We start from the raw sequence: 24,005 nt of genomic DNA, 5'->3' as shown, positions 1-24,005 counted from the left end.
GGCGGGGCGAGTCAGGAGCTCATGAATATTCATGACTCATCATTATCAGCCGGGAGATTTCAATACAAGATGTTGGCATATTGACTGGGTCAATTAAAGAAAGTGACCCAGCATTTTGCTAAGAGAATCAGTCACTTATTTATGTTGCCCTTAGTTAAAACACCATAAAACTGGTGACAGGTTTCCTTTAAGTAAACCTATTGTTATGTGTTGGTGTAAAAAGAACGAGCCTGGCACCAGTTGCAGCCATAGTTTATTAAGTCTTTAGCGTCCCAAAAATCTACACATTTATAGTAAATCACAGGTAAAATGGTCAAGTATTAAGTAATGTAAGAGAACCGCTTAAAATGTTACATTAAAATCAGTGCAAAGTCCTGCAATTCATTACTTGCATAGTGTTACTTAAAATCATTAGGAACCTATCTGCGGACAGACCCGTCTAGATGAGAGCAGCGAGGGGGCGTCCCATGGCTCCACTGAACCCAGTGTAAATCACCACAGATCCAGATGACGGTACATGGTCGGTTCAGCAGAACTGGGGGAGGATCAGGGTATCACAGCTCTAATAGGAACGCTGTACGAAACCACCCTAAAGCTAACAGCGCATCACCGAAAAGTATCGTACATGAGGTGCTGGGCTGCCATGATGCCATAGATCCAATGGAAGCAGACCATTACACAGACACTTAAAGCGACGCTCCGGTTCGAGAACAAAAAAAATTACTGATATATGAACAGACACATTAAAATCAATGGGTACCTAAAACGTGTGCTCTCCGCAGAAAATGTGGACAGGACATGTCAGTGAGAAATGGAAATGTGAATGAGGCCTTAATGCAATTTATTTTTTTTAACTGACCATGGTTCAGTGAAAAAATCCCGGAGACATGCGCGATTTTGGTCTGTGAAGCGGAGCCCATTATAGTCTATGGGTCTGTGAAAAAACACAGATGGCATCCATGTTTGGTCTGTTTTTTTTTGTTTTTTTTACTGACCACTGATAGCAGATGCTTTAGAAATAAACTTTCAGCTGAGCAGTGTCTGTGGAATACAGATGACACGTGGAGAGTAAAAAAAAAAAAAAAAACCGGATGGATGTCAAATGTGAATGAGGCCAAATTGGGGGGGGGGGATATACAGGACACTTACCTGATGACCTCCTTTTAAGCTGTAGATCCATCAAATCCTGGCCTCCTCTTCTGCCATCAAAGACAACCACAGATTTGCTGGTGTGCATCTGGTAGTCTAAGACACCCCCTGCTTGTCCAGCCCTGCTCTTTGATTGGCCAGCACTGCTCATGTGAGTAGTGTTGGCCAATCCAGGGGCAGCAGAAAGTTTCTTTCGCTACCAAACGCACAGTAGTGTGCACCAGGTAGTCCAAGAAGCGGTGTGGCCATCTTGGATGACAGGAGAAGAGCCTGGGAATATAGATCTGCAGGTAGGTCTTCTGTTTCTTCCCAGGTCCATGTGCCTTTTTTTTTTTCCCCCCCTTGAACCGGAGAGTCGCTTTAATGATCTGACCGGTGTATGCCTCGATTCGCGTGTAGCAAATGAAAACTAGCCATCATGCCAACCCAAGCAATTACCTCTAATTGCACTCGCCTCATTTGGTGACGTGTCATATAAGAAGTGGGCACCCCTTTGGGGTATGTCCTGCTTACTGCACAGTTAGGGTGCATTCACACGGCCCGATCGGAACGGATGCGGACCTGGAATCATGGTCGTGTGAATGCACCCTTACAGAAAAAGCTCAGTGCAGAGAAATACAAAATCAAATTTTTAAATCGAGTAGCGGTACATACCCTCAAGATATCATGGGAACCTCAAATCACTTACCAGTGAGCAATCTGGGGTGCACCTGTTAGGGCGGCATTCACATGGTCATGGTTTTCAATTGAGATTAGGATGTGTATACAAAACTAGGAGTGGATCCCATCCAGAATAAACTTCTTGGGAATTTTTTAATTTATTTATTTAATAACCTTCCGATGCGGAAAAGACAGGAGCGTGAATGCCGACCTTTACAGCCGCTGCGGTATAAATGGGTCTGTCCGTTTTGTGCTTTGTGAGCACTGTCACTTTGGTCCCCCCCCCCAGGTGACTGCTCGGGATCAGAAGGCACTTTTTAGTGATCCAGTCAATATGGATGACTGGGGGTAAAGCAGCGGTGGTCGTCAACGGGGCCTCATTTATCAAAACTGCAAGACTGGCCTTGTTGCCCATAGCAACCAGTCACAGAGCAGCCATGATTAATTGCTATGGGCAACCAGTTTTGATAAGGAAAGGTTCACTATCTTATTTCTAGGGGGGAGGGGGGGCACTTTCTACGGGCACCTGATAAATTTCGGGGTTCCCTCGCACGTCTACGTAAGTTACACTAGTATAAAGTAAAGAAGCGCTATGAAGGCTATCCTCTCCATTACCGTATTACCTCTAGTAGTCAGGACACAATAAATAACGTAAGGCAGCAGCAGTGGCATGTTATACCGGTCTGTGGGCTGCAACCAGCAGATCGGGGGTCACCCACCACAGACGTAAGACCGTAAGTCGGACGTGAAAACACGTTCTTTGGTTATAATGATGCTAGTATAGTCATTATATTAGAGTTCATGATAATCAGATAAGGCACAGTGACTACCCGGAGCCGCCGCCGCATGTACATCGGGCCTCATCTTTGTTGCCCATAGCAACCAATCAGAACTCAGCTTTCATTTCTTAAAGGGGTTTTCTGGGATTTTTGAACTGATGACCTATGCTATATCTGATTGGTGGGGTCCAACACCCGGGACCCCAACGATCAGCTGTTTAAGAAGCTACCGTTGCGTACCGTGGTCTTCTCTGAGGATAGGGCTTCAGTTTAAAAATCTCGGAAAACCCGAGTGATAAAGACAGTTGTGATAAACCTGCCCTTCTGTGAGGGCGGTACGTGACCGGAGAGAACCCCAGTGTCATGCCCCTTCAGACACGGCACTGGGCTTAACACAGTGGGGCAGGTTAAACAAAACAATAGCAGAACAACCAATCACAGCGCAGCTTTCATTTTTCTAGAGCAACTTAAGAGATGAAAGCTGAGCTCTGATTGGTTGCTCTCGGCAACAAGGCCAGTTTCACTTTTAGACAGCCTTGTTCTGAGGTGCTGGTCATATCCTGTACTGCAGCAGCATACAGGCAGGGGGCGCCATAATGTCTGTCATCAGGTTCATCTGCTGTGAATGTGCAGGATCTGCGCCCCTGCGCAACAAGACGCTGACCCACATCAGTCACCCCTAATGACAGTAATTACCAACGGGGGTCGTTTATCAAGGCTTCTGCGCCGATTTCCTGCAGAAACATCGCATTTTTGCACCGTTTTACATCACAGTTTGCAATTTCTTTCATGGTTATACCACGCTCGGCGCTTTTTCTAAAACGTGTGCGGCCTACGTGGTCCAACACAAATGTGATATTATTTCTGCCAAAAAACTGGTGTTTCTGCATGGCACCCAAATTACGGAGAGGTTTGCACCTCTTACGCCAATATTAATAAACGCTCCCCATTGTGTTTCAAGGACTTCAGAAGTGACCTGGTAACAGTCAGCAAGTACAACACCTAAGATCTATGGGGTATCTTCCTTGAGATTGGAAATACCTGCACATTGTCCCCTAAAAACAGCACCACTCTCATCCACAGGCCGTGTCTGGTAGTGCGACCCGGCTGCTTTTAATGAAAGGAGGCTCCTTCTATAAATTACAGCTCTATCCAGTGCAGCAGGTTAATGGTTTCCAGGTAACTGGAGAATGTAGTTTTCCTACGTGAAGAATGCGCACATGAAAACAACTAAAAAAGCTAATGAAAATATAAGCTAGATTTGATATTTAAAGGGTATCGCCGACGGTAGGAAACCTAATGGTAAAAGTGTGCGACGCAGCCGAGGAGGGAGGATGCTGAATGACTCTCCTGCATGTGAATGGGTTTGTAGGAACCCCAATCAAAAGAAGAGGAGGTACTGCAAATGGAATTGGCGCCAAATCAGCGCTGTCAGGGGGAGTTTCACTTTATGGCATCAAAATCTACATAAAATATTGTGCAAAAGTAATTAATTTGCTCCTTTTATCTTGTACTGTATTTTGAAGTTACATTATGTATTCATACCCAGAGCTGCCGATAGGTGACCCGACAACTGTGCAATCAGCATTAGTTCCTAAAATGCACTGCACCCCAGTATGCACATGCAGAATCCTGGATGTAACTGGTGTATAAGACATGTTGAGGGCGTTTTATGGAAGTCTTTAATCCCCCCCCCAACTGCGCCTAATTTATGAATTAGGCGCATTCCCCGAGAGTCTGTGCACCCAGCGTAAAATCTACTCCAGCTCCTGTTTTGAGTATATTTGAATCATTATTGGAAACTAATGTAAATGTTGGTGAATTTGCCGGTGGTGATGGGCCTGCTCCCCGGTGGCAAGGACGGAATAAAAATGTAGTGTGCGCCTAAATTTAGGTGCACGGACGTTCAAAAAGTTGCAAAACGGACCCGACCGACATTTTTGTATGCCAGTTTCTGGCATAGTGCTTTTTGATAAATAACCCCCAATATAGATTGCAGAATAGACTAGATTACGATAGATGGATAGATAATGACAGATGGATGGATGGATAGATAATGATGGATAGATAGATTATGACAGATGGATGGATGGATGGATAGATAGATAATGATGGATGGATAGATAGATAGATAGATAGATGACAGATGGATGGATGATAGATAGATAATGATGGATAGATAGATAATGATGGATGGATGATAGATAGATAATGATGGATGGATAGATAGATGACAGATGGATGGATGATAGATAGATAATGATGGATGGATAGATAGATAGATAGATGACAGATGGATGGATGATAGATAGATAATGATGGATAGATAGATAATGATGGATGGATGATAGATAATGATGGATGGATAGATTATGACAGATGGATGGATGGATAGATAGATAATGATGGATAGATGGATAATGACAGATGGATGGATAGATAGATAGATAATGATGTATGGATAGATGGATAATGACAGATGGATGGATAGATAATGATGGATGGATGGATAGATAGATAATGACAGATGGATGGATAGATGGATAATGACAGATGGATGGATAGATATATGTGAGATAGATATTAGACAGATATGAGATAGATAGAATAGATAACGACGGACGGATAGCTATATGCGAGATAGATATTAGATGCATAGATATGAGATAGACAGACAGATGACACTGGCGTTTTGGCTTTCCGTTTGTGAGATCCGTTCAGGGCTCCCACACACGGTCCAAAACGGATCAGTTTTGCCCTAATGAATTCTGAATGGAAAAGGATCCGTTCAGAATGCATCAGTTTGCCTCCGTTCCGTCTCCATTCCGCTCTGGAGGCGGACACCAAAATGCTGCTTGTCCGTCTGTCCTCCACTGACTTTCAATGGTGTTCAAGACGGATCCATCTTGGCAATGTTAAAGATAATACAGACGGATGCATGCGGTTGTATTATCTGAACGGATCCATCTGTGCAGATCCATGACGTATCCGCAAAAACGCTAATGTGAAAGTAGCCTTAGATTACGACGGAAAGATGGATAAATATATATGGATAGATATTAGATGACAGAATAGATTACATTACAATGAATGGACAAATAGAGATAGATAGAGAGATAGATAGAGAGATGACATTATAGGAAGATGGAGGTGGAAACTTCCTTTATGACAAAAGTCAGAAAAAAATTCAGTACTGCAATACCAGACACAGCCTGTGGACAAGGGGGGTGCTGTTTCTGGAACACAAGCAGATATTTTTTTTCCAATTTCATGGCAATGCCTGTGTTGCTCTGCTATGAAGGTAACACTAATGTATCAGCCCCGCTAACTACGACTCTAATCCAAACCGTCAATGTATATTCCCAGCCTTGAGTAAGACTTTAGAGCCACCCTGTACAATAGTATTATACCACGGTCTGGGTGACGGACGCCACAGACCCCCCCCTCTCGGAGGACAGGGAGCGGTTGCTCATCTCTTGCTGAAGCTCGTCCAGTTTCTTCTGCAGCTCTGCACGTTTGGCCAGTAGATCCTTGCAGCGGCTACTGATGGTATCCTGGAGGGAAGGGAGAAATCAGTCAGTGCAGTGTGTAACCTCTTCCTGCTGCAGCGGTTTTCTGAATTTTAGTTTTTTACTTCCTGCCTTCCCGGAGCCATAACTTTTTTATTTTTCCATTCACATAGCCATATGAGGCCTTGTTTTTTGCGGGACAGGTTGTACTTTCTAATAGCACCATTTAATATTGCATACGATGTAGGGGGAAGCTGGAATAAAAACCTATATGGGGAAGAATTATTTTTAAAAATGCACTTCTGTCACAATTTTAAGGGTCTCATTTTTACGGCGTTCCCTATGCGGTAAAACAGACCTGTCCCCTTCACTTTGAAAATATGAATCATTCTTTGTATCACCATATTCTGACCCCCATAACTTTTTTATATTTACATCTATGGAGCTGTCTGGGAGCTCGTTTTTTGCAGAGCAAACTGTAGTTTTTATTGATACAATTTTGGGATATGTATGACTTTTTGATCACTTTTTAATTTTGTGTGTGTGTAAGGGGGGGGGGGGGGGGTTGTTAGTCGAAGTGACCAAACAACGGCGATCGGCCATTTTTTTATAGTTCGGGCATTTTATTTTTTTATTGTCCATGTTGGTTTATTATAAGTTTTTATTTAAAATACTATTATTTTTAGCCCCCCTAGGGGTCATTAACATTTGATTGTCTGATCTTTTCTCCCATAGACTGCAATTATTTACCACTGCATTATCTATGGGAGAATGAGTCCGTTCCTATTAAGCCCAGTTTGCTAGTGCAGGGTTTGGAAGCTTCAGAAGGCCCAAGGAACTGAATGGGGCTCCCTTGATCTAGGTGCAGGGGAGACACTGACCAAAGCATCCGAGGGGTTAAAATCTGTGATGGGCATTGTCACCAATCAAAGACTCTGCCGCCGGGTGGTTGCTGTGTAAAACAGCAGGCACCTAGCAGCTGTGGCGCCCGTTCAGATCCTGAGCTGGTGCCATCTTTAAAGACCCAACATCGGGCATACATGTACACCCAGTGTTGGAAAAGGGTTAATACTCCCCACAATACCCCCCACCCGCAGCACCACAGATAGCACCCATCCCACGACCCGTTGGACTATCTGCAGGTATCATGAATATAATGAAGAAGAATACAGTATATACCTGGGGCTTAGTTCTTGGGTTCCACCTGATGTAGTATCCAGTCCACAGCTGCAGATGTCTAGTACTGGTGACAGGATACAGAACGTGGTCGGAGTAATCCACAAAGAAAGGATTGGCAAAGTCCTCAAGTTGGCTGTTGATATAGGACCACAGAGAAACACTCTCCAGTGGCACTGTCTGCAAAAAAACACAAAAAGCAATAAACACCAACATCAGACATTACAAGTGGCTGAACTGAAGAAAGATGCTATGGACAAATCACAACCGGATGAATGTGCCTGGGACGGGTTACTGGTTGTCACTATCTTCTCTCGGAATAAAAAAAAAAAGACCTGCTGCTTTTTAGTAACTACCTGCGCTCCCCATGTGATAACAATTCTGGAGCATCTATTCTTATGACTCTATGATGTGCCATTCCTGCATTATTCCTGCTAGAAGTTATGATTGAATTGCTAGCAGTTTGCAATGAAGGTCCAGATGGGTGTTACCAGTTGGGGATGTGTCCCTGCTAGTGATGAGCGAAGCTACATCCGAAGTCGCTTCGTTCAAAACTTTGGATTAATACTGTGCGGAGATCCGTCTACATACAGTGTTAGAATGTATGGGCTCCGATGAGCTGAAGTTATTCGCGAAGTCGCGCGAGACTTCATATAATAACTTCGGTAATTGATTTTCAAAGTGGAAAAACACTTTAAAACTTGAAACCGAACTCGGGTTTGGTTCCGAGGTACCAGCTGAAACTAAAGCAGAGTTCGGTTTCAAGTTTTAAAGCGTTTTTTCATTTTAAAAATCAATTACCGAAGTTATTAAACAAAGTCACGCGCGACTTTGCATCGGAGCCCATACTATTTTGGGATACTCTGGACTTGCAGATGAAGATGCACTTTGGCCACCGATATATAATGTTTTATAGTACAAGCCGTTACATTTGTGGTGATGCCAATTATTTTCCGCATCATAAATCATTTTGTAAGGGGACATAGGCGTTTTTATGTTTTTCGTTGAATTTTTATGTTTATTTTTTTTAACATTTCTGTTTTTTTTGTCCTTTTAGAACAGACCATGTGATCTCTTTGATCACTGATCTAACACACTGTAATACGGCTGTATACACAGATGGCAGACCAGGACACCTTTATGGGGATGCCAGAGGGAGCTGCCCATGCCTTAGTACTCAGCTGTTACTACTGGCTCCGGCATCTAGGGGCGGGCTTACGCTGCACGATGTAACAGCCGATTGTTGGGAAGGAAGCGCTCCTTCCCGACTGTCGGCTGCTCGTTCACTGAAGGAGACCTGTGCATTTCCATGCCACGATCTCCTCCACGGTATGAGAAAGAGGGATCGCTACTGTAATTGCTCGTCCTCATACAGCTGCGCCGTTTCTGGGCAGCATATCGCTGTTTAAACCGCACGATTTGCTGCCCAGAAACCATAATTGGTGTGCCAGCACAAACGACAGGAGCGTTTCGCCCGTTCTTCGGCAGCACATTTAGATGGGCAGATTGTCGGGAACGAGTGTTCGCAGGAACATTTATTCCTGATAATCTATCTGCCCAACAATCGGACCATGAAAATCCACCTTAAGAGGTTAAACGGCAGGGACTGGATTCGTTATCCAATCCCTGTCGTAGCATCAAAACGCGCTGCACCCGTGCGGAAAAAACGGAATAACTGAAGGCAATCGCAGACAAAACTTGCTTGCAAAATAGTGTGAGTTTCACTGAACGCACTCTGAACGCATCCGGACCTAATCCGTCACCCTCGTGTAAGGAGCCGAACTGCACTAACAGACATAAGCCATACACAGGTGTGCTGATGATTTAACCCTGTACAACCCATCATTAATGCTTTACAGTACGGGGAAAGGGAGCCTTATATACTAGCACTACAGGGGGAGAAGCACATTATATACTGGCGCTACAGGGGGAGAAGCACATTATATACTGGCGCTACAGGGGGAGAAGCACATTATATACTGGCACTACAGGGGTGGGAGAGCATTGTATACTGACACTACAGGCTGGGGAGCATTATACACTGGCACCACTGGGGGGAGCATTATACACTGGCACCACTGGGGGGAGCATTATACACTGGCACCACTGGGGGGAGCATTATACACTGGCACCACTGGGGGAGAAACACATTATATACTGGCACTACAGGGGGGGATCATTATATACTGGCACTACAGGGGTGGTAGAGCATTGTATACTGACACTACAGGCTGGGGAGCATTATACACTGGCACCACTGGGGGAGAGCATTATACACTGGCACCACTGGGGGGGAGGCATCATATACTGTCACTACGGGCTGCCAGAAGAGCATTATATACTGGCACTGGGGAAGGAGACTGAGAAGCATTATATATACCGGCAGTACGGGGGAGCAGGGAAGTATTATAGATACTGGCACTACAGGGGGGTTATAACTGCAGGAGTTAATTAGAACTCTAGGGGGCATTATAAATACTAGGGGACACTATGGCACAATTATTAGTACCAGGGTTACTGTGGGGGCATTATTATTATTATTGGGCACAGAATGGAGAGCATTGCTACTATTGGGGGCTCTCTTAGGGAGCATTATCACTATTGGGAGCACTGTTACTAATGAGGGCACTATGGGAGACAATTATTACTATTGGTGGGTTATTAGGGAGCACCATTACTATGGGGGGACTTTCTGTATAGGGGGGAGCACAGCGGCCGCCGTATTGGGGGTAGAAGCAGGATAACACTGTTGGGACATCAGGAGGGAGAGTTTGTGCTGAGAAAGTGGGGAGGATGATGGTAAAATGAGGAACCTAAAGTGTTTGTGTGGTAAACCCTGCGGCTGACATATGGCTTTTGACATCTGTTTAACCCTGTACAAGCCATCATTTATGCTTTGCAGATCTCACCTGTTCTACGCGCTGCTGCTCGCTGTCGCACAGAAATGTTCCAAACAGACAGCTGTAAAGATGATCCAGAATAGTCAGGAGGAAATGCTCATTAAACTCAAAGGCGTGAGGGAACTGAGGACGTGACAGAGAGACACAGCATCATGTAAGGAGGTGTAGCACAGCACATAACATGGGGATGTTGGATTTCACAATGTCCAATTTCTGTTTCGTCTGGGGATAAGCAACGCCAGAGAAGTGGCAGCTGCTTATCCCCATCTCTCTATGGAGGTATATCTGCATACCTGTCTAGTCATTTGCCAGACACAGTCAATAAACTGCAGGAACACTGGGGATCTGTCAGCGTCTGGGTGATTCTTGTTACCATGTCCGACCCTCTAAAAAGACGAAAATATTTCCAATAAAGCAACATGGATTTGGAAAAACAGACAGGGGTGTAGGCAAACTCTGAAGCCAAAATATAGGTTCATTATTATTTTTAGAAAAAAAATGATAATCTATATTTATTACTCACAAGGAAGAATTTATGCCCGAAGCTCAGCCATTCCTTCTCTACCAGCACTTCGAACCCTCGGATGGTCCGATAATACCCATCAAGCATGATCATAGCCAACGAGGTGAGCTGTGGAGTCCGATCCCAGCCATCGCTGCAATGAACGACCACGGACGTCTTCCCCGATTCCACTTTGTCAGCAATTCTCAGAGCGCTAGAAAGTATGCACTAGAAGATAAACCAAAACACGCTAGCATAGGATTAAAAAAAAAGTCTGCCTGCAGCTGCCACTAGAGGGAGCTCACTGCACAGGGATTTGTACAGCTCAAATGTCATTTCATCCAGTGATGAAAGAAAGTTTTTTTTTTTACTTTCGTATCCTGTCTTTTCATATCCTAATGGATGTGTCACTTTCCATCAGGACGTGAAGATGTGTCCACCGCTGAGATAGCGGTGCTGGGGCTCCCCCTCTATCACTCTGCTCAATTCCTGCCATAAGTATGGACACAGTGGTGGGGGTGAGCAGGATTTGTGTTGGTGATCAGCACAGTGGTGGGGGTGAGCAGGATTTGTGTTAGTGATCAGCACAGTGGTGGGGGTGAGCAGGATTTGTGTTAGTGATCAGCACAGTGGTGAGGGTGAGCAGGATTTGTGTTAGTGATCAGCACAGTGGTGGGGGTGGGCAGGATTTGTGTTAGTGATCAGCACAGTGGTGAGGGTGAGCAGGATTTGTGTTAGTGATCAGCACAGTGGTGGGGGTGAGCAGGATTTGTGTTAGTGATCAGCACAGTGGTGGGGGTGAGCAGGATTTGTGTTAGTGATCAGCACAGTGGTGGGGGTGAGCAGGATTTGTGTTAGTGATCAGGTCAGTTACCCCTTAGGTGCCACGGTCAACAACAGCCATGGCATCTAAGGAGATTGACAGAGGGAGGGAGCTCAGCGGCCAGAGAAGCAATCACATAGGTTCGATGCTTTACCAGGGCAGCTGGGGAGATGTGACTATGGCCTCCAATGGGCAACTGTATATTAGAGATGTAGCCTAATAGTTTACCCATAAGTTTTACACCGACAGATACAAATGTATTATATGCTATTTATGCCAAAGCATACCGATCAAAGGATCGCAGCTTTCAGTGCCCTCTGGGGAAAGGGGCAAAAATAATTACATTAAGTTAAAACTAAATTATCAAAAAGCCCCCTCCCCCCACCAAGACTTGGGAAATAAATGCACTTAAAAAAAAAAAAAAGGCAAAAGAAAAAAACCTATAGTCCCACAAAAAAACATGGCTTGAAAGAAAAAAAAAATAAATCACAAAAAACAATGGCCGAATTGTTTTTCCCTAATTCCCCAATAAAAATAAAACAATATGTTTTTGTACCTCAAAATGGTGATAAAATACAACTCAACATGACAAAAAAATAATGTAAATGTTATGGGTCTTACAAAGTGGACTATCACTGAGAGCAATGTCCTAAAACATAACTTTTATTATAATATAAAAAAAAAAGGCAAAATACAGAGCCTAGATAAAACATCCTTATTTGTGTGAAGAAGCTATCAACGGTTATTTCTAAGCGGTGAGACATTGGGATGTTGGGTTAGGGTGAAATATATCCCTATTCTTACCCTCCACCGTCTGCTCAGCCCAGAGATGCACCTTGATGGTAGATGCACTCTGGAGCTATCATCTGGCTCCAGGAACCTTCCGATTGGTCACACAACTGAGTTTATATCAGCAGCTCTCCCACATCCAGCGGAGTGGTATGTAAAGCCTGACTTATTATTGCTTGGAGACAACATTGGTCAGTATGGTGTAAGAAACATATTATTTTACACTGGCCTGCACTATCGAGTGACAATATAAGTGTCATTAGCCGGAGCTCTATGATACCCGGCACTATGTCCTTGATGAGTGCGCCTTCACATACCACGTCTGCTGTCTGACCCCTTATTATTATACTCTGCATTTTAAGAGTGGTTGTGTGTACCTATAGTTCCTGGAGCTCATTCATCCTTGTGCTGGCAATTTCTGTTTTATCGTTTTTGACCTCTATAATAATTCTCCCCTAATGAACCCTCCTTTTACCGGGAGGGGGAAACGCATTGGGATCTGTGACATTTGGGATCTACGTTACACAATAGGGTCTTTGCAAGGACAGACTATTCCTAGAGTGCATCTACCATCAAGGTGCATCTCTGGTCTGAGCAGACGGTGGAGGGTAAGAATAGGGATATATTTCACCCTAACCCAGCATCCCAATGTCTCACCGCTTAGAATTAACCGTTGATAGCTTCTTCACACAAATAAGGATGTTTTATCTAGGCTCTGTATTTTGCCTTTTTTTATTTTTATATTATACTAAAAGTTATGTTTTAGGACATTGCACTCAGTGATAGTTAACTTAAATTAGCAAGTGTCCTTCCCAATATGGATATTTTCAGTGATTAGTCTCTTACAAAGTGGCACTCAACATTTTTTTTTTCATAAAATATTAGCAAAAGTACTAAATATAAAAACAGCAGATGGTTGGTTTGATCCAAGAACCCACCATCCCCAGTTACATCATTAGGGATTGTACAGCAACCATCTGTATGTAATCTGTGAGAAAGCGATTCACCTGCAATATCTCCACAAGGTAAATGAAGCATTACACGCTGCCTATTCAAGCCAATACTCTGGGTACAGATGCACAGTCAGGTTTCCTAATGCAATTTTTGAAACTAAAACCCAGAACGGTGTACATATTTGGGGGCCTTTTTATGATTGCATTTGACTCATTTTGGGCTAAAAATAATTTTTTCAATTGGTCTTTATTAAAAAAATATAACAGTTTTTCTAGCTGTGTGACTGGTACTTTCACTTTGTGCCTAATGACCCTTATCTCTAAACTACTGAGGGGCCATAAACACTTATTTAAGCCACATTCCTATCAGTAAGATGAGAACAGAGCTATAATGAGTGTTTATAGGGTCAGAGAGCAGAGATAAGGAGCCCTGAGCAGAGAGAAAATACAGATCCTGCTAGTAAATAAACTCAAAACTGTGCTGGGAAAACGGCTCAGTATTTTTTAATAAAGACCAATTGAAAAAAATTATTTTAGCTCAATATGAGTACAGTGCAATAATAAAAAAATTGCCACAAAAGGTGTCCATAGCCTTTAAAGTGTTAGGGATCATTCAGATGACCATATGAATGGGTCCGCATCCGTGGTGTGGACTCATTAATTTCAATGGGGCTGCAAAAGATGCGGACAGCGCACAGAAAGGTAGAGCATGTCCGATTTTTGTCCGCAATCGCGTACAGGAATAGTAATTTCTATTATAGTGCCGGCCATGTGCAATCCACAAAATGCAGAATGCACACGGTCGGTATCAGTGTTTTGCGGATCGCAAAAACACTACGGGCATCTGAATGAGGCCTGTCTTTTTTTTATTTGCTAATGTGTAGGGACAGGGAACATTTTTTAAATATACCGATAAGGGACATTTCAGCCCTAGTTTTCTAGTAAAAAATAAAAGTATATTAGAAACATGTTCCCTGTCCTTACACAATAGCAAAAAAATAAATAACTATGATACTTTCTTCTCCTGATTTTGGCTTCAAAAGCTGCATATCAGAAAACCTGCCCGGGAGGCAGCACCGTCTCTGTTCCGGCTACCTGTTCTCTAACCCACCTTAATATGCTCCAGCCAGTGAGTAGACTCCAGGTTTGATAGCCAATGTGACTCCTGAATGATGGGATACGAAATCTCCTTCAGCTTTCTCAGAGACTCTCTCATGACGTGGATGTTGTGGATTTCTAGGAAGATCAGCTCTGCATTCTGATAGGCGTCCTCGCTCTCAAATCCTCCACCTTTTGACTGTGGAACGGATTAGCAGATTACAGCCCGTTGTTAGTGAATACTTCCGACTTCTGACAAAGAGGAAACTGAAATTACAGGCAAGGCATTTGGTGCCATCCGGGAGCATGCTTGTAGAGGGCTCGTCCGGTATTACAAAGCATCCTCACGGCTCAATGTAAGCCAAAAAGGTCAGTAACTTTCTAATATATTTTGGCCCTGGTTTATCAAGGCCACCATGTGCTATGCCGGTCTTGATAGGGCCTGCGCTGCCGCAAGAGGCACTGCATTTATGATGAGGCATAAACGACATGCCTCCTCCGGCAGTCCATGTGCCATCTTGACACAACACTTACCTTACTTGCTATAGCGTTGGCACTAGGTCTTGCATCGAAAATAAAGATTTTATGGGACTGTGCGTTGGCATCCATGATGGACTGCAGATACTTCTCATCCTCCTTACACCTCTTCCCGTTGACTCCTGGCAGGGGCTGGCTGCAGCGCACAATAGTAGCCTGGGTCTCCGGATGAATCCAAGATAGTACCTAATTGTGAAGGAATAGAACAATTCAGCTAGAAACATCGCTCTTCATGTGGCACGGCCTCATTACAAATGGGCAAAAGGGATGCATTGTGTTATGCCTAGTGCAGGGGCCAAGGGGCGGGGCATGACACAGGGATTTAAGAAACCCCAGAGACAATCTCTGTGTCATGCTCCACCCCCCCAGGCCCTGCAAAATTCACATTACATTTATAACAGATATCACAGCATTGGTGATAAATGTCTGATTACTGAGGGCCCCTCTGATGACATAAATGGAGGCCCCATGCACCGTAACAGTGAAGAGGAGCTTGAATGAAGTGACAATGGGGTGCTCATCCATTCATCTCAATGGGTCTTCTGCTTCTCTTCCGCAGTCCCATAGACCGTGAATGGAGCGGTAGCGTGCCTTCTCAACCTGCATTTAAGCCTCTCCTCATTGTCATGATCAGTGGGGGTGCCAGTGATCAGAAATGTATCCCCTATTCAGTAGATGGGATATAGCACCTAGCCCGGCCGAGCACACCCTCTATGATATCCATATTTACTGAAACAACCCTGTTATGCCACGGCTACACTAAGGCCCCTTTCAGACAAGCGAGTTCCACACTCCGGACTTGCAGAGTGAGTATGCGGCAGCTCCCGTCCTGAGCTCCCAGCACTGACAGGGTCACATAGCATTTTATTTATTTGTGATGCTATGTAACTCTTACAGTTCCGGAATGTATTGTACAGTATAACACTGACAGCATTATGTCAGTGATATACAATACATTCCAGAACTGTAAGGGTTACATAGCATCATAAATCAATATAATGCTATGTGACCCTGTCAGTGCTGGGAGGTCAGGACGGGAGCTGCCGCATACTCACTCTGCAAGTCCGGAGTGTGGAACTCGCTTGTCTGAAAGGGGCCTAAGAAATCCCTAATTCATAAAACACCAGGGACCCATCTGAGCGAGGCCTTGTTCTGCAGGCGGACTCATCCAATTTGATCAACATGTGCACTCGTAGTGAATAGAGCAGTAATGCGTTTTAAAATACTCCAAATATTAGTTGCTTTTGCATTGTAGCCACAGCAGATTTGATCCTCCGTATTTATTTCACTTTATTAGGAGGCGCTGAGTTAACTTTGTCTTAAAAATCTCTTGCAAATCACAGTCATGGGAATCACTGGCAATTTTGTTTTGCTGCCACACACTGTCATATGCGCTTGCACAGGTCCTGGAAACCCAGGGAACTAGCACAGCCGCAGATTGTTTAAATGGAGGAGACTAATGGACGTGTCTCGTCACATGATCTGTCCATCTGCAGCCATTTTCTGGACAGGAGCGGCATGTGGTCTGGGCATAAGACCGGGCTAACAAGGGACTGGAACTTCTAACAAGTCTATATCAGTGAATTGTGGATATCCATCTTTCCCACACATCTGTAAACGTTTGACATAAAACGGTCATCCCCTTTAAGGGTAGGTTGTGCTAAATGGATCTGGCAGGCTGTTGCGGCAGACTGGAGTTCACTGGATCTGGCGTAGCTGGATACTGCCATTCTCCACCGGACCCCATTAGCTGTAATGGGATTACTGCTGGTTTGTGGCTGCTGGATATACCGGTTTCTGTCCATTCGAAAGCTGGCATTTTGGCAGAAAGTGGCCGGATCTCCACCGGATTCCATTATAGTCAATGGGTCCAGCAGTGAACGGCATTATCCGGCCTAGGCGGAATCCGGTGAATTCTGGCAGGCTGATCCGGCAGATCTGCTCAAAGAAAAAGTGAACCTACCCTAAGCACACTGGCTGTGGTTCCATTCCCCACAGTAACTTTAAATAACACGTGTTCTGTACTTATCTACACACAGGGATCCGATCTTTGGCTCTGAATGCAGCCACCCTCCGTAATTCATCGTCAGACATAGTCACTGGGACGACTAGTATTGCCGGATAGCTGTCGCACAGCTCGTACCGATCATTCAGTCTAGTAATTCTCCAGCTTTCATTGGGCACACCCTGAAATATTAGGTAAAAAAAATAACAATTGTACAAATAATATCTAAACTAAAAGAAGTGGAAATATCCGGAGATACACCGAGTACATATAACGACCGCACGACTCACCTGCCTTTTGTATTCTGTGATCGGATCATAGACTTTCCAGCCATTTTCAGCAAACACTTCTTTATAGTCAAAGGCAAAGAGTGGCTGAGGAGGAAGAATAGATTGCCCTTTCAGGAGGTCTTTATGGGCTTATAGGGAGGCTATCACATTGCATGTCACTTATCTTAACCTCTTGACCAGGCCTCCCCCGCCAATCAGCGACTACCTTGCAGCTCCGGCATCAGAAGTCGGAGCCAGAACCACACAGCTCAGTCCATTGTGCGGTGGATGGACCTGGTAACTGCTGCGCTTCTCTCACCGAAGTGACTTATTTTTTTTCTATTTTTTTGCTTATGGTTTTTATTACTATCCCAATAAAGGATTACTATTTAATGGTAGCCTGTCACCAGGCAAAATGCCGTGTAGGGCCAGCTCAGCTGAATGTAATGACACCTTAATTCATTCTGGAGAAAATGTACTTCTAATCCATATACAAATGAGCAATTAAGTGCACCGAGGGCGGACACAGGCCAATTTGTGCACCCTTACTCCTCCTGCTTCCTCTGCCAGCCCCTCTCTCTCCTTTTTGACTGACAGGGTCATGCAAGATGACTATGCAGTAACCTGGCCCTGTCAATCAAGGAGAGCGAGGGGCTGGCAGAGGAAGCAGGAAGAACAAGAGTGCACAGAGTGTTTAGGCCCGCCCACAGTGCACTTAACTGCTAATTTGCAAATAGATTAAAAGTACCTCTTCTCCAGAATAAAGCAATAGATCACTAAGTGAAAGGTATCATTACATTAAGCTGAGCCAGTCGTATAAGGCATTGCATTTCCTGGTGACAGGTCCCCTTTAATAACTTTATTTTAAACTAATAAGGCATACCAGTACCAGTACCTTTTTATCTGGGCTTCCAGGACACAAGCCCTAATAGAAAGCTTAGTGTACAGACGGGAATGGGGTCCTTTTTAGGACAGTGGCCCCCCATGGTCTTGCCATAGTTTCTCCCATCCTGGCCATTACAGCAGGAGTTGGCATATTATTGGACAGTTAAGCATCTGATTCTGAGCAACATGGTGCCAGGGAAGGACTGAGAACTTAAAGTGGCCCTGGAAAAACTAAAAGTGGCCCCATGTTGTAGGCAAAGCCAGCAATACAATGTCGCGGCACAAAATACCGCCCCAGCAGATCCAAATGCCACAGTGCAGTAAATAATAAAGCCCCAGCAGCTATGGAGGTCGGCACAAGCTGCCATGCTCTGGCTTCCTACTACAGTTGCCTCAGGATAGCAATACAGTTGAATTCAGAAGTCAGGAGGGCACCTGCGGCCGCTGCCTAGGTACATGACTACTTGACTGCCCCCCGGGGAGTTTTCCTGTAGGGTCTATGGCCAGTCAGCCCCTGCGCAGCGCTACAGAATAAGACCCCTATACCACTGCTAGAAGAAGGCACCCAAGCCACAGCTGCACAAGCGCCCATTAATAATGGCTGTAAAAGGGTGTATTGGCGGTCATTCAGGGATTAACAAAAATATAAGCGAAAATATAAAGCTTTGTATTTTCTAAATGCAATGTTTTACATGATTTACAGGATATATAATATATGCAAAAATAGAAAGGGGATGTGCTCTTTAACAGCTTTAAAGGGGTTTTCCCATCTCAGACAATAGGGAAATATCACTAGGATACGACCCCATTGTCTGATAGCTGCGAGTCCCACTGCTGGGACCCACACCTACAATGAGAACGGAGCGGGGAAATTCACTCAGTGCGCACTGCGCATGCGCAGCCACCCTCCATTCATTTCTATGGGGCCGCCGAAAATAGACGAGCGCTGGCTCGGCTATTGCCATCTGCCCCATAGAAATGAATGGGAGCAGGGGCCGCGCATTTGCGGTGCGCTCCCATTCACTTCTATGGGAGCAGCGCTTGGTGGTGGACGGACCCTGGGAAATCCGGGGTCCTCCAGACACAGCTCTCCCCGCTTTGTTCTCGTTGTAGGTGCGGGTCCCAACGGAGGGACCCGCACCTATCAGACAATGGGGGCATATCCTAGCGATATGTGCCCATTGTCTGAGATGGGAATACCCCTTTAACTTCCAAAACCTGAATTAGGTGGGCAGTACTTCATTTTCTCTGCAGCGCCACCAGAGCAGAAATTAAGCATTACACAGTGTGCATTCAAATGAAAGGTCTATCTGTGTTATGCCTCATTCACACGTCAGTGTTTTGATCAGTGGTTTTCAGTCTTTAGCCTCATTCACACGTCAGTGTTTTGGTCGGTGATTTCCATCAGTGATTTTGAGCCCAAACCAGGTGCGGCTCTAAACGCAGAACAGGAGCAGATCTTTCACTTATACCTTATCTCTGTGGAGGCTCCACTCCTGGTTTTGGCCTCACAATAACTGATGGAAACCACTGACCAAAACACTGACATGTGAATGAGGCTTAATGCAGGGCAGGATGCGTCCTCCGAACTCAGAGAAAGGGACTACACTCTGAGCAACAAAGGACAAATAAAAGGTCTATCTGTGTAATGCAGGACAGGATGGATCCTCCAGACCAGAGAAAGGGGCTACACTGTGCAACAGAGGACACCCTTATATGGAATTTCTGGAAAATAAGCCTTAGGCTACTTTTACACTTTGGTTTCCGTTTGTGAGATCCGATCAGGGCTCTCACACGCGGTCCAAAACGGATCAGTTTTGCCCTCATGCATTCTGAATGGATAAGGATCCGCTCAGAATGTATCAGTTTGCATCAGTTCCGGCTCCATTCCGCTTTGGAGACAGACACCAAAACGCTACTTGCAGCGTTTTAGTGTCCGTCTGACGAAACTGAGCCAAACGGATCCGTCCTGGCACACAATGTAAGTCAAAGGGGACGGATCCGTTTTCACTGACACAATATGGCACAATAGAAAACGGATCCGTCCTCCATTGACTTTCAATAGTGTTCAAGACAGATCCGTTTTGGCAATGTTACAGATAATACAAACGGATCCGTTCTGAACAGATGCAGACGGTTGTATTATCTGAACGGATGCGTCTGTGCAGATCCATGACGGATCCGCACCAAAAGTGAGTGTGAAAGTAGCCTTATTTTACTTCCCAGCATTTGGATGCGAACCCTAACAGAACTGAGTCAATGCTTTGTAACTGCTCATAGTGATCCTACCAATTCATGATTTAGAGCGAAGGCGTAAGCCATCAGGCTCTCAAACACAGTTTTTCGGACGCGCCCGTCTGGTTTATAAGCAAATCTCAAATTTCTTATGTCCTGAAAAAGATAAAAAGTCAGAGTAGGAAAAACTATTTTACTAGATGCATAAACAAGTGTTTTATGGCACAGAGTTTTTTTTCCTTTTTTTTACCTTGCACACAATTTCAACTCCATGAGAAGTCTCTCCGCGGCCAGTAGATACGCCAATCTTTTCAATGCGACTTACGATTCCTAGAGGAGCATCCAATATCAAGCGATGATCCTAATGGGACGATAACTTTAAAAGGCTATGGACACCTTCGGGCCGTTTTTTTTTTTTTAATAACTGCATTTTACTCATTCTGGGCTAAAAATCATTTTTTCAATTAATTTTTATTAAAAATGTTCAGCCTTTTTTGAGAAGCAAAAGGTAAAAATAATAAAATATCTGTCTGTTTGCAGAATATCACTTTGCAGTCCCGTCAGCTGATGGCTTGTTACAGTTCAGTTATCAGAGCTTTGCCATGTAAGGAGGACAGACAATGAGTGGTCCTCGAGTGACAGCAAGCAGAGATCTAGAAAACTGCTGAATAGATACTAGGAGAGACTTATCAAAACTAGTGCACGGAAACGTGATGCACACAGTAACCAATCAGATTTCAGCTTTCGGCTGATGTTCTGGGTCACCTTTCCACTTTTCTCTCTGTCAGAATCCGGAAGGACTTACCCGTTCCAGACTCTTGAAGTACAGTCTGTAGTTGGTAACTGTGAGGCTTCCACGAATGGCCCCCGTGAACGGACAGATGTAAGAAATGTCCTTAGCTGTAAGATAAAAGTAATGAATAAAAAACAGATATTTCCTGCATATATATATATCACACATCAAATCTGAACCATCCCAGTAAACACACGACTTCTATGTACAGCATGTCTGATCATACATGTCCTATTCAGCACCCAGTGAAGCCGCCCACACGGCCCCTGCACAATGTGGCCATACGGTTACGTATTGTGCACCAGTGGTATAGTATGGCACACAGCAGATGGAGGGTGCCGTATTACAGACCTCTATAGCACTGTGGGCCTGAAGCCATACACATTAAATAAATGGCGGTTTTTCGGTGGGACTATCTTGTGTATGGGCATGTCATGACTCTCCCCTCATGGCAGACGGTGGAAGGAAATAAGTATCCGGCATGTCTGAATTCAAAATGCCTGATACTTTATTCTCATGGGAGATAAGGGTAAAGCAGAGGTGTCTGTCCGTTGATTATTCCCTTATCCCTGTAAGTTATATAAGGTGAATGGCCGGCTTTAAAGGGGCTGACCAGGCTTTATGGACTTACCCGTTAAAAAAAAAAAAAAGAAAAACAACAGTCACCTGCTCCGTACCGCTCTGTTCAGTAGAAATGTGCCATTTGGGCACACATCACCATTAATTGGCTGCAGCGGCGCACATGACCCTGTCCGTCTGTCTGGCAGTTTATGGGACGGGGACTGGAAGGTCAGTGAAGAGAGTCAGGGGGGCAGGTGAGGATGTTTTTTTTTAAGGCCTCATGCACACAACTGTATCCTTTTTTGAGGTCCACATAACATGAATACCTGCCATATGCATCCAGCACTTTCCCGTCCCGCACTATTGTAAAAACACCTATTCTTGTTCGCAAAACAGACAAGAAAAGGACGTGTTTTAGCTTTTTTTGGGGGGCGTCGCGGAACAGACATACAGATGCAGACGCACTGCGTGTAGTCCTCGTATTTTGCGGCCCCGCTGACATGAATGGGACCGCATCCGATCGGCAGAAATTGCTGATCGGACGCTGACCACAGTTGTGCATGAGACTAAACAAGTACAACAGGCTGGGGTTGGCGGTTAAAAAAAAAGTCCACAACGTTGGACAACCCCTTTAAGGTGTTTTTTTTAGTTCAAATACAATTAAAACTATGCCTTACCCATATCTTTAACCACCTCTCCCGGCAGCAGCAACAGGTCCTCCATCCCAGCAAGCATACTGAAGGCTGAAAAGAGAAAAAAAAGTACACGGGTCAGGAGACGTAATACCTAAAATCTACCGTCTGTACATGCCGGGTGAAGGCTGACGGCAGTGGCCTTCAATGGAGATCCTATGCCGTCTGCTTTGTCTACATAAAACCATTGATGTTTTTTGGGAGTGGCGAGGGCCGTGTCATTGGCCCCCGGTATATTTCTTTACATCAACGCCAGTTTTAGGTGTCAACGTAGTCTAAAAAGTCTTCCACGATAGGCACACAACACAGCAGGCTGATGCACCTAATTTACACCCAGGTGCACGCCTCGTCATAACTTAGGCGCATCCCCCGCCAGCGCGAGCGGGAAACAAAGACCAGCGTCAAAAGCCAGTCTTTGTAAATGAGCCCCCAATGTACTGAAATATGTCTATATGACGGTACATGATTGCCCTGTGCAGACAGAGAGGCTTCCTTTGTCTAAAGCACCGATGACAGTGCTTTAAGGGTTAAACAGCAGGGATGCGGCGCGATCAAGGGTGACATATACATACGGCACTGCTCGGGAAGCGGGTAACACACTCACCTTGATAGGTACAGTATCATACGTTACTGTGGTACTTCTGTGCAGAAAGCACGTATCTGGCGGGGGCAGTCACATGGTCTCGGCTGCTAACCTCATCATCATCATCATCATCGTAGGTCCTGTAGATATTATCAGCGATAATTATTATGAAGGTTTAGACTTTCCCACCTCACATGCTCACTCCGGCAGGGAGGGGAGACAAGTCATCCCCCAATGACAAGGTATATTTATAAAGGGCGTGCCGGCGGCGGAGGAGCCCAGCCCTGGTGTTTCCCAGCGTCTGAAGCTTTGTAAGAAACTCACAGATTCCAGGAAAGAACCAGCAATGAACAGTACTATACAGCATGCTGGGAGTTGTAGTTTTCACACCAGCTGGAGAACACCATAGGATTATTCATTGGCACTTCCATTCTCCTTGCACCCCCTCTTCCCTCCGACATCAATAATGATATAACACACAACTATTCATAAATGAGATCCAGTTGTTTCAGAAACGCCCCAAAATATAGGACAACCCCTTTAAAGAGGATCTGTCTCCTCTCCCGACATGTCTGTTTTAGCACCCAAGTTCTCCTTAAATAACAATTCTGGGTCAGTTGGATTTACAACTTTTCATTGGCAGGTTCTTCTGTTATTCCTCCTGGAAATATATGAATAAATTGGTGTCACCATTCCCTTTCTCAATAGGACATCTCCCTATGCAGCCAGCACTGACTGGACAATGGCAGATTGTGTAGGGCGCATCCTGGTCACACCCAGTTGTCAGGTTTTTTTCCAGTGGGGATAACAGAGGAACGACACAAAAAAGAATTCCAAAAATTGTCATTTTATGGGGACTACAACAGACATGTCAGGGAGTCCCATGATCATGAGAATGGTGGTCCTGTGCCCCCCTTATAAATGGAATGTCAGGTATGTGTGCTGCTGCTCCATTCACCACTATGGTACCGCCGGAGACAGCCCACCCCTGTATTTCCCACAGTCCTATAGAAATGGAGCGCACATGCTCGACCGCTGCCCCACTCACCTCTACGGTACCGCCGGAGATAGCCCACCCCTGTACTTCCCACAGTCCTATAGAAATGG

The 24,005-nt window shown here is 44.8% G+C and overlaps 1 protein-coding gene across 2 annotated transcripts in view; it reads right to left on the bottom strand.

Annotated features, from left to right (window-relative positions):
- Nucleotides 1-5,488: 5,488 nt before the first annotated feature.
- The window catches only part of MTMR2 (myotubularin related protein 2), a 42,739-nt gene continuing 24,222 nt past the window's right edge, over nt 5,489-24,005 (bottom strand). For both annotated transcript variants that reach the window (XM_044284065.1, XM_044284064.1), the window contains exons 2-15: nt 22,920-23,038; nt 22,301-22,366; nt 21,075-21,169; nt 20,520-20,630; nt 20,324-20,425; nt 17,171-17,254; nt 16,913-17,062; nt 14,873-15,061; nt 14,352-14,537; nt 10,697-10,903; nt 10,467-10,559; nt 10,183-10,296; nt 7,277-7,453; nt 5,489-6,142 (exon numbers count right to left, since the gene is read on the bottom strand). In XM_044284065.1, the coding sequence (XP_044140000.1) occupies nt 5,993-6,142; nt 7,277-7,453; nt 10,183-10,296; nt 10,467-10,559; nt 10,697-10,903; nt 14,352-14,537; nt 14,873-15,061; nt 16,913-17,062; nt 17,171-17,254; nt 20,324-20,425; nt 20,520-20,630; nt 21,075-21,169; nt 22,301-22,358 (1,716 nt within the window). In that variant the 5' untranslated portion in view covers nt 22,359-22,366; nt 22,920-23,038 and the 3' untranslated portion in view covers nt 5,489-5,992. The remainder of the gene's footprint in view (nt 6,143-7,276; nt 7,454-10,182; nt 10,297-10,466; nt 10,560-10,696; nt 10,904-14,351; nt 14,538-14,872; nt 15,062-16,912; nt 17,063-17,170; nt 17,255-20,323; nt 20,426-20,519; nt 20,631-21,074; nt 21,170-22,300; nt 22,367-22,919; nt 23,039-24,005) is intronic.

This window comes from Bufo gargarizans, chromosome 3 (assembly GCF_014858855.1).
Source record: "Bufo gargarizans isolate SCDJY-AF-19 chromosome 3, ASM1485885v1, whole genome shotgun sequence".
In the NCBI taxonomy this organism is placed as follows: domain Eukaryota; kingdom Metazoa; phylum Chordata; class Amphibia; order Anura; family Bufonidae; genus Bufo; species Bufo gargarizans.
Note: the sequence above shows the minus strand (reverse complement) of the source record. Positions and strands in the feature narration are given on the sequence as shown.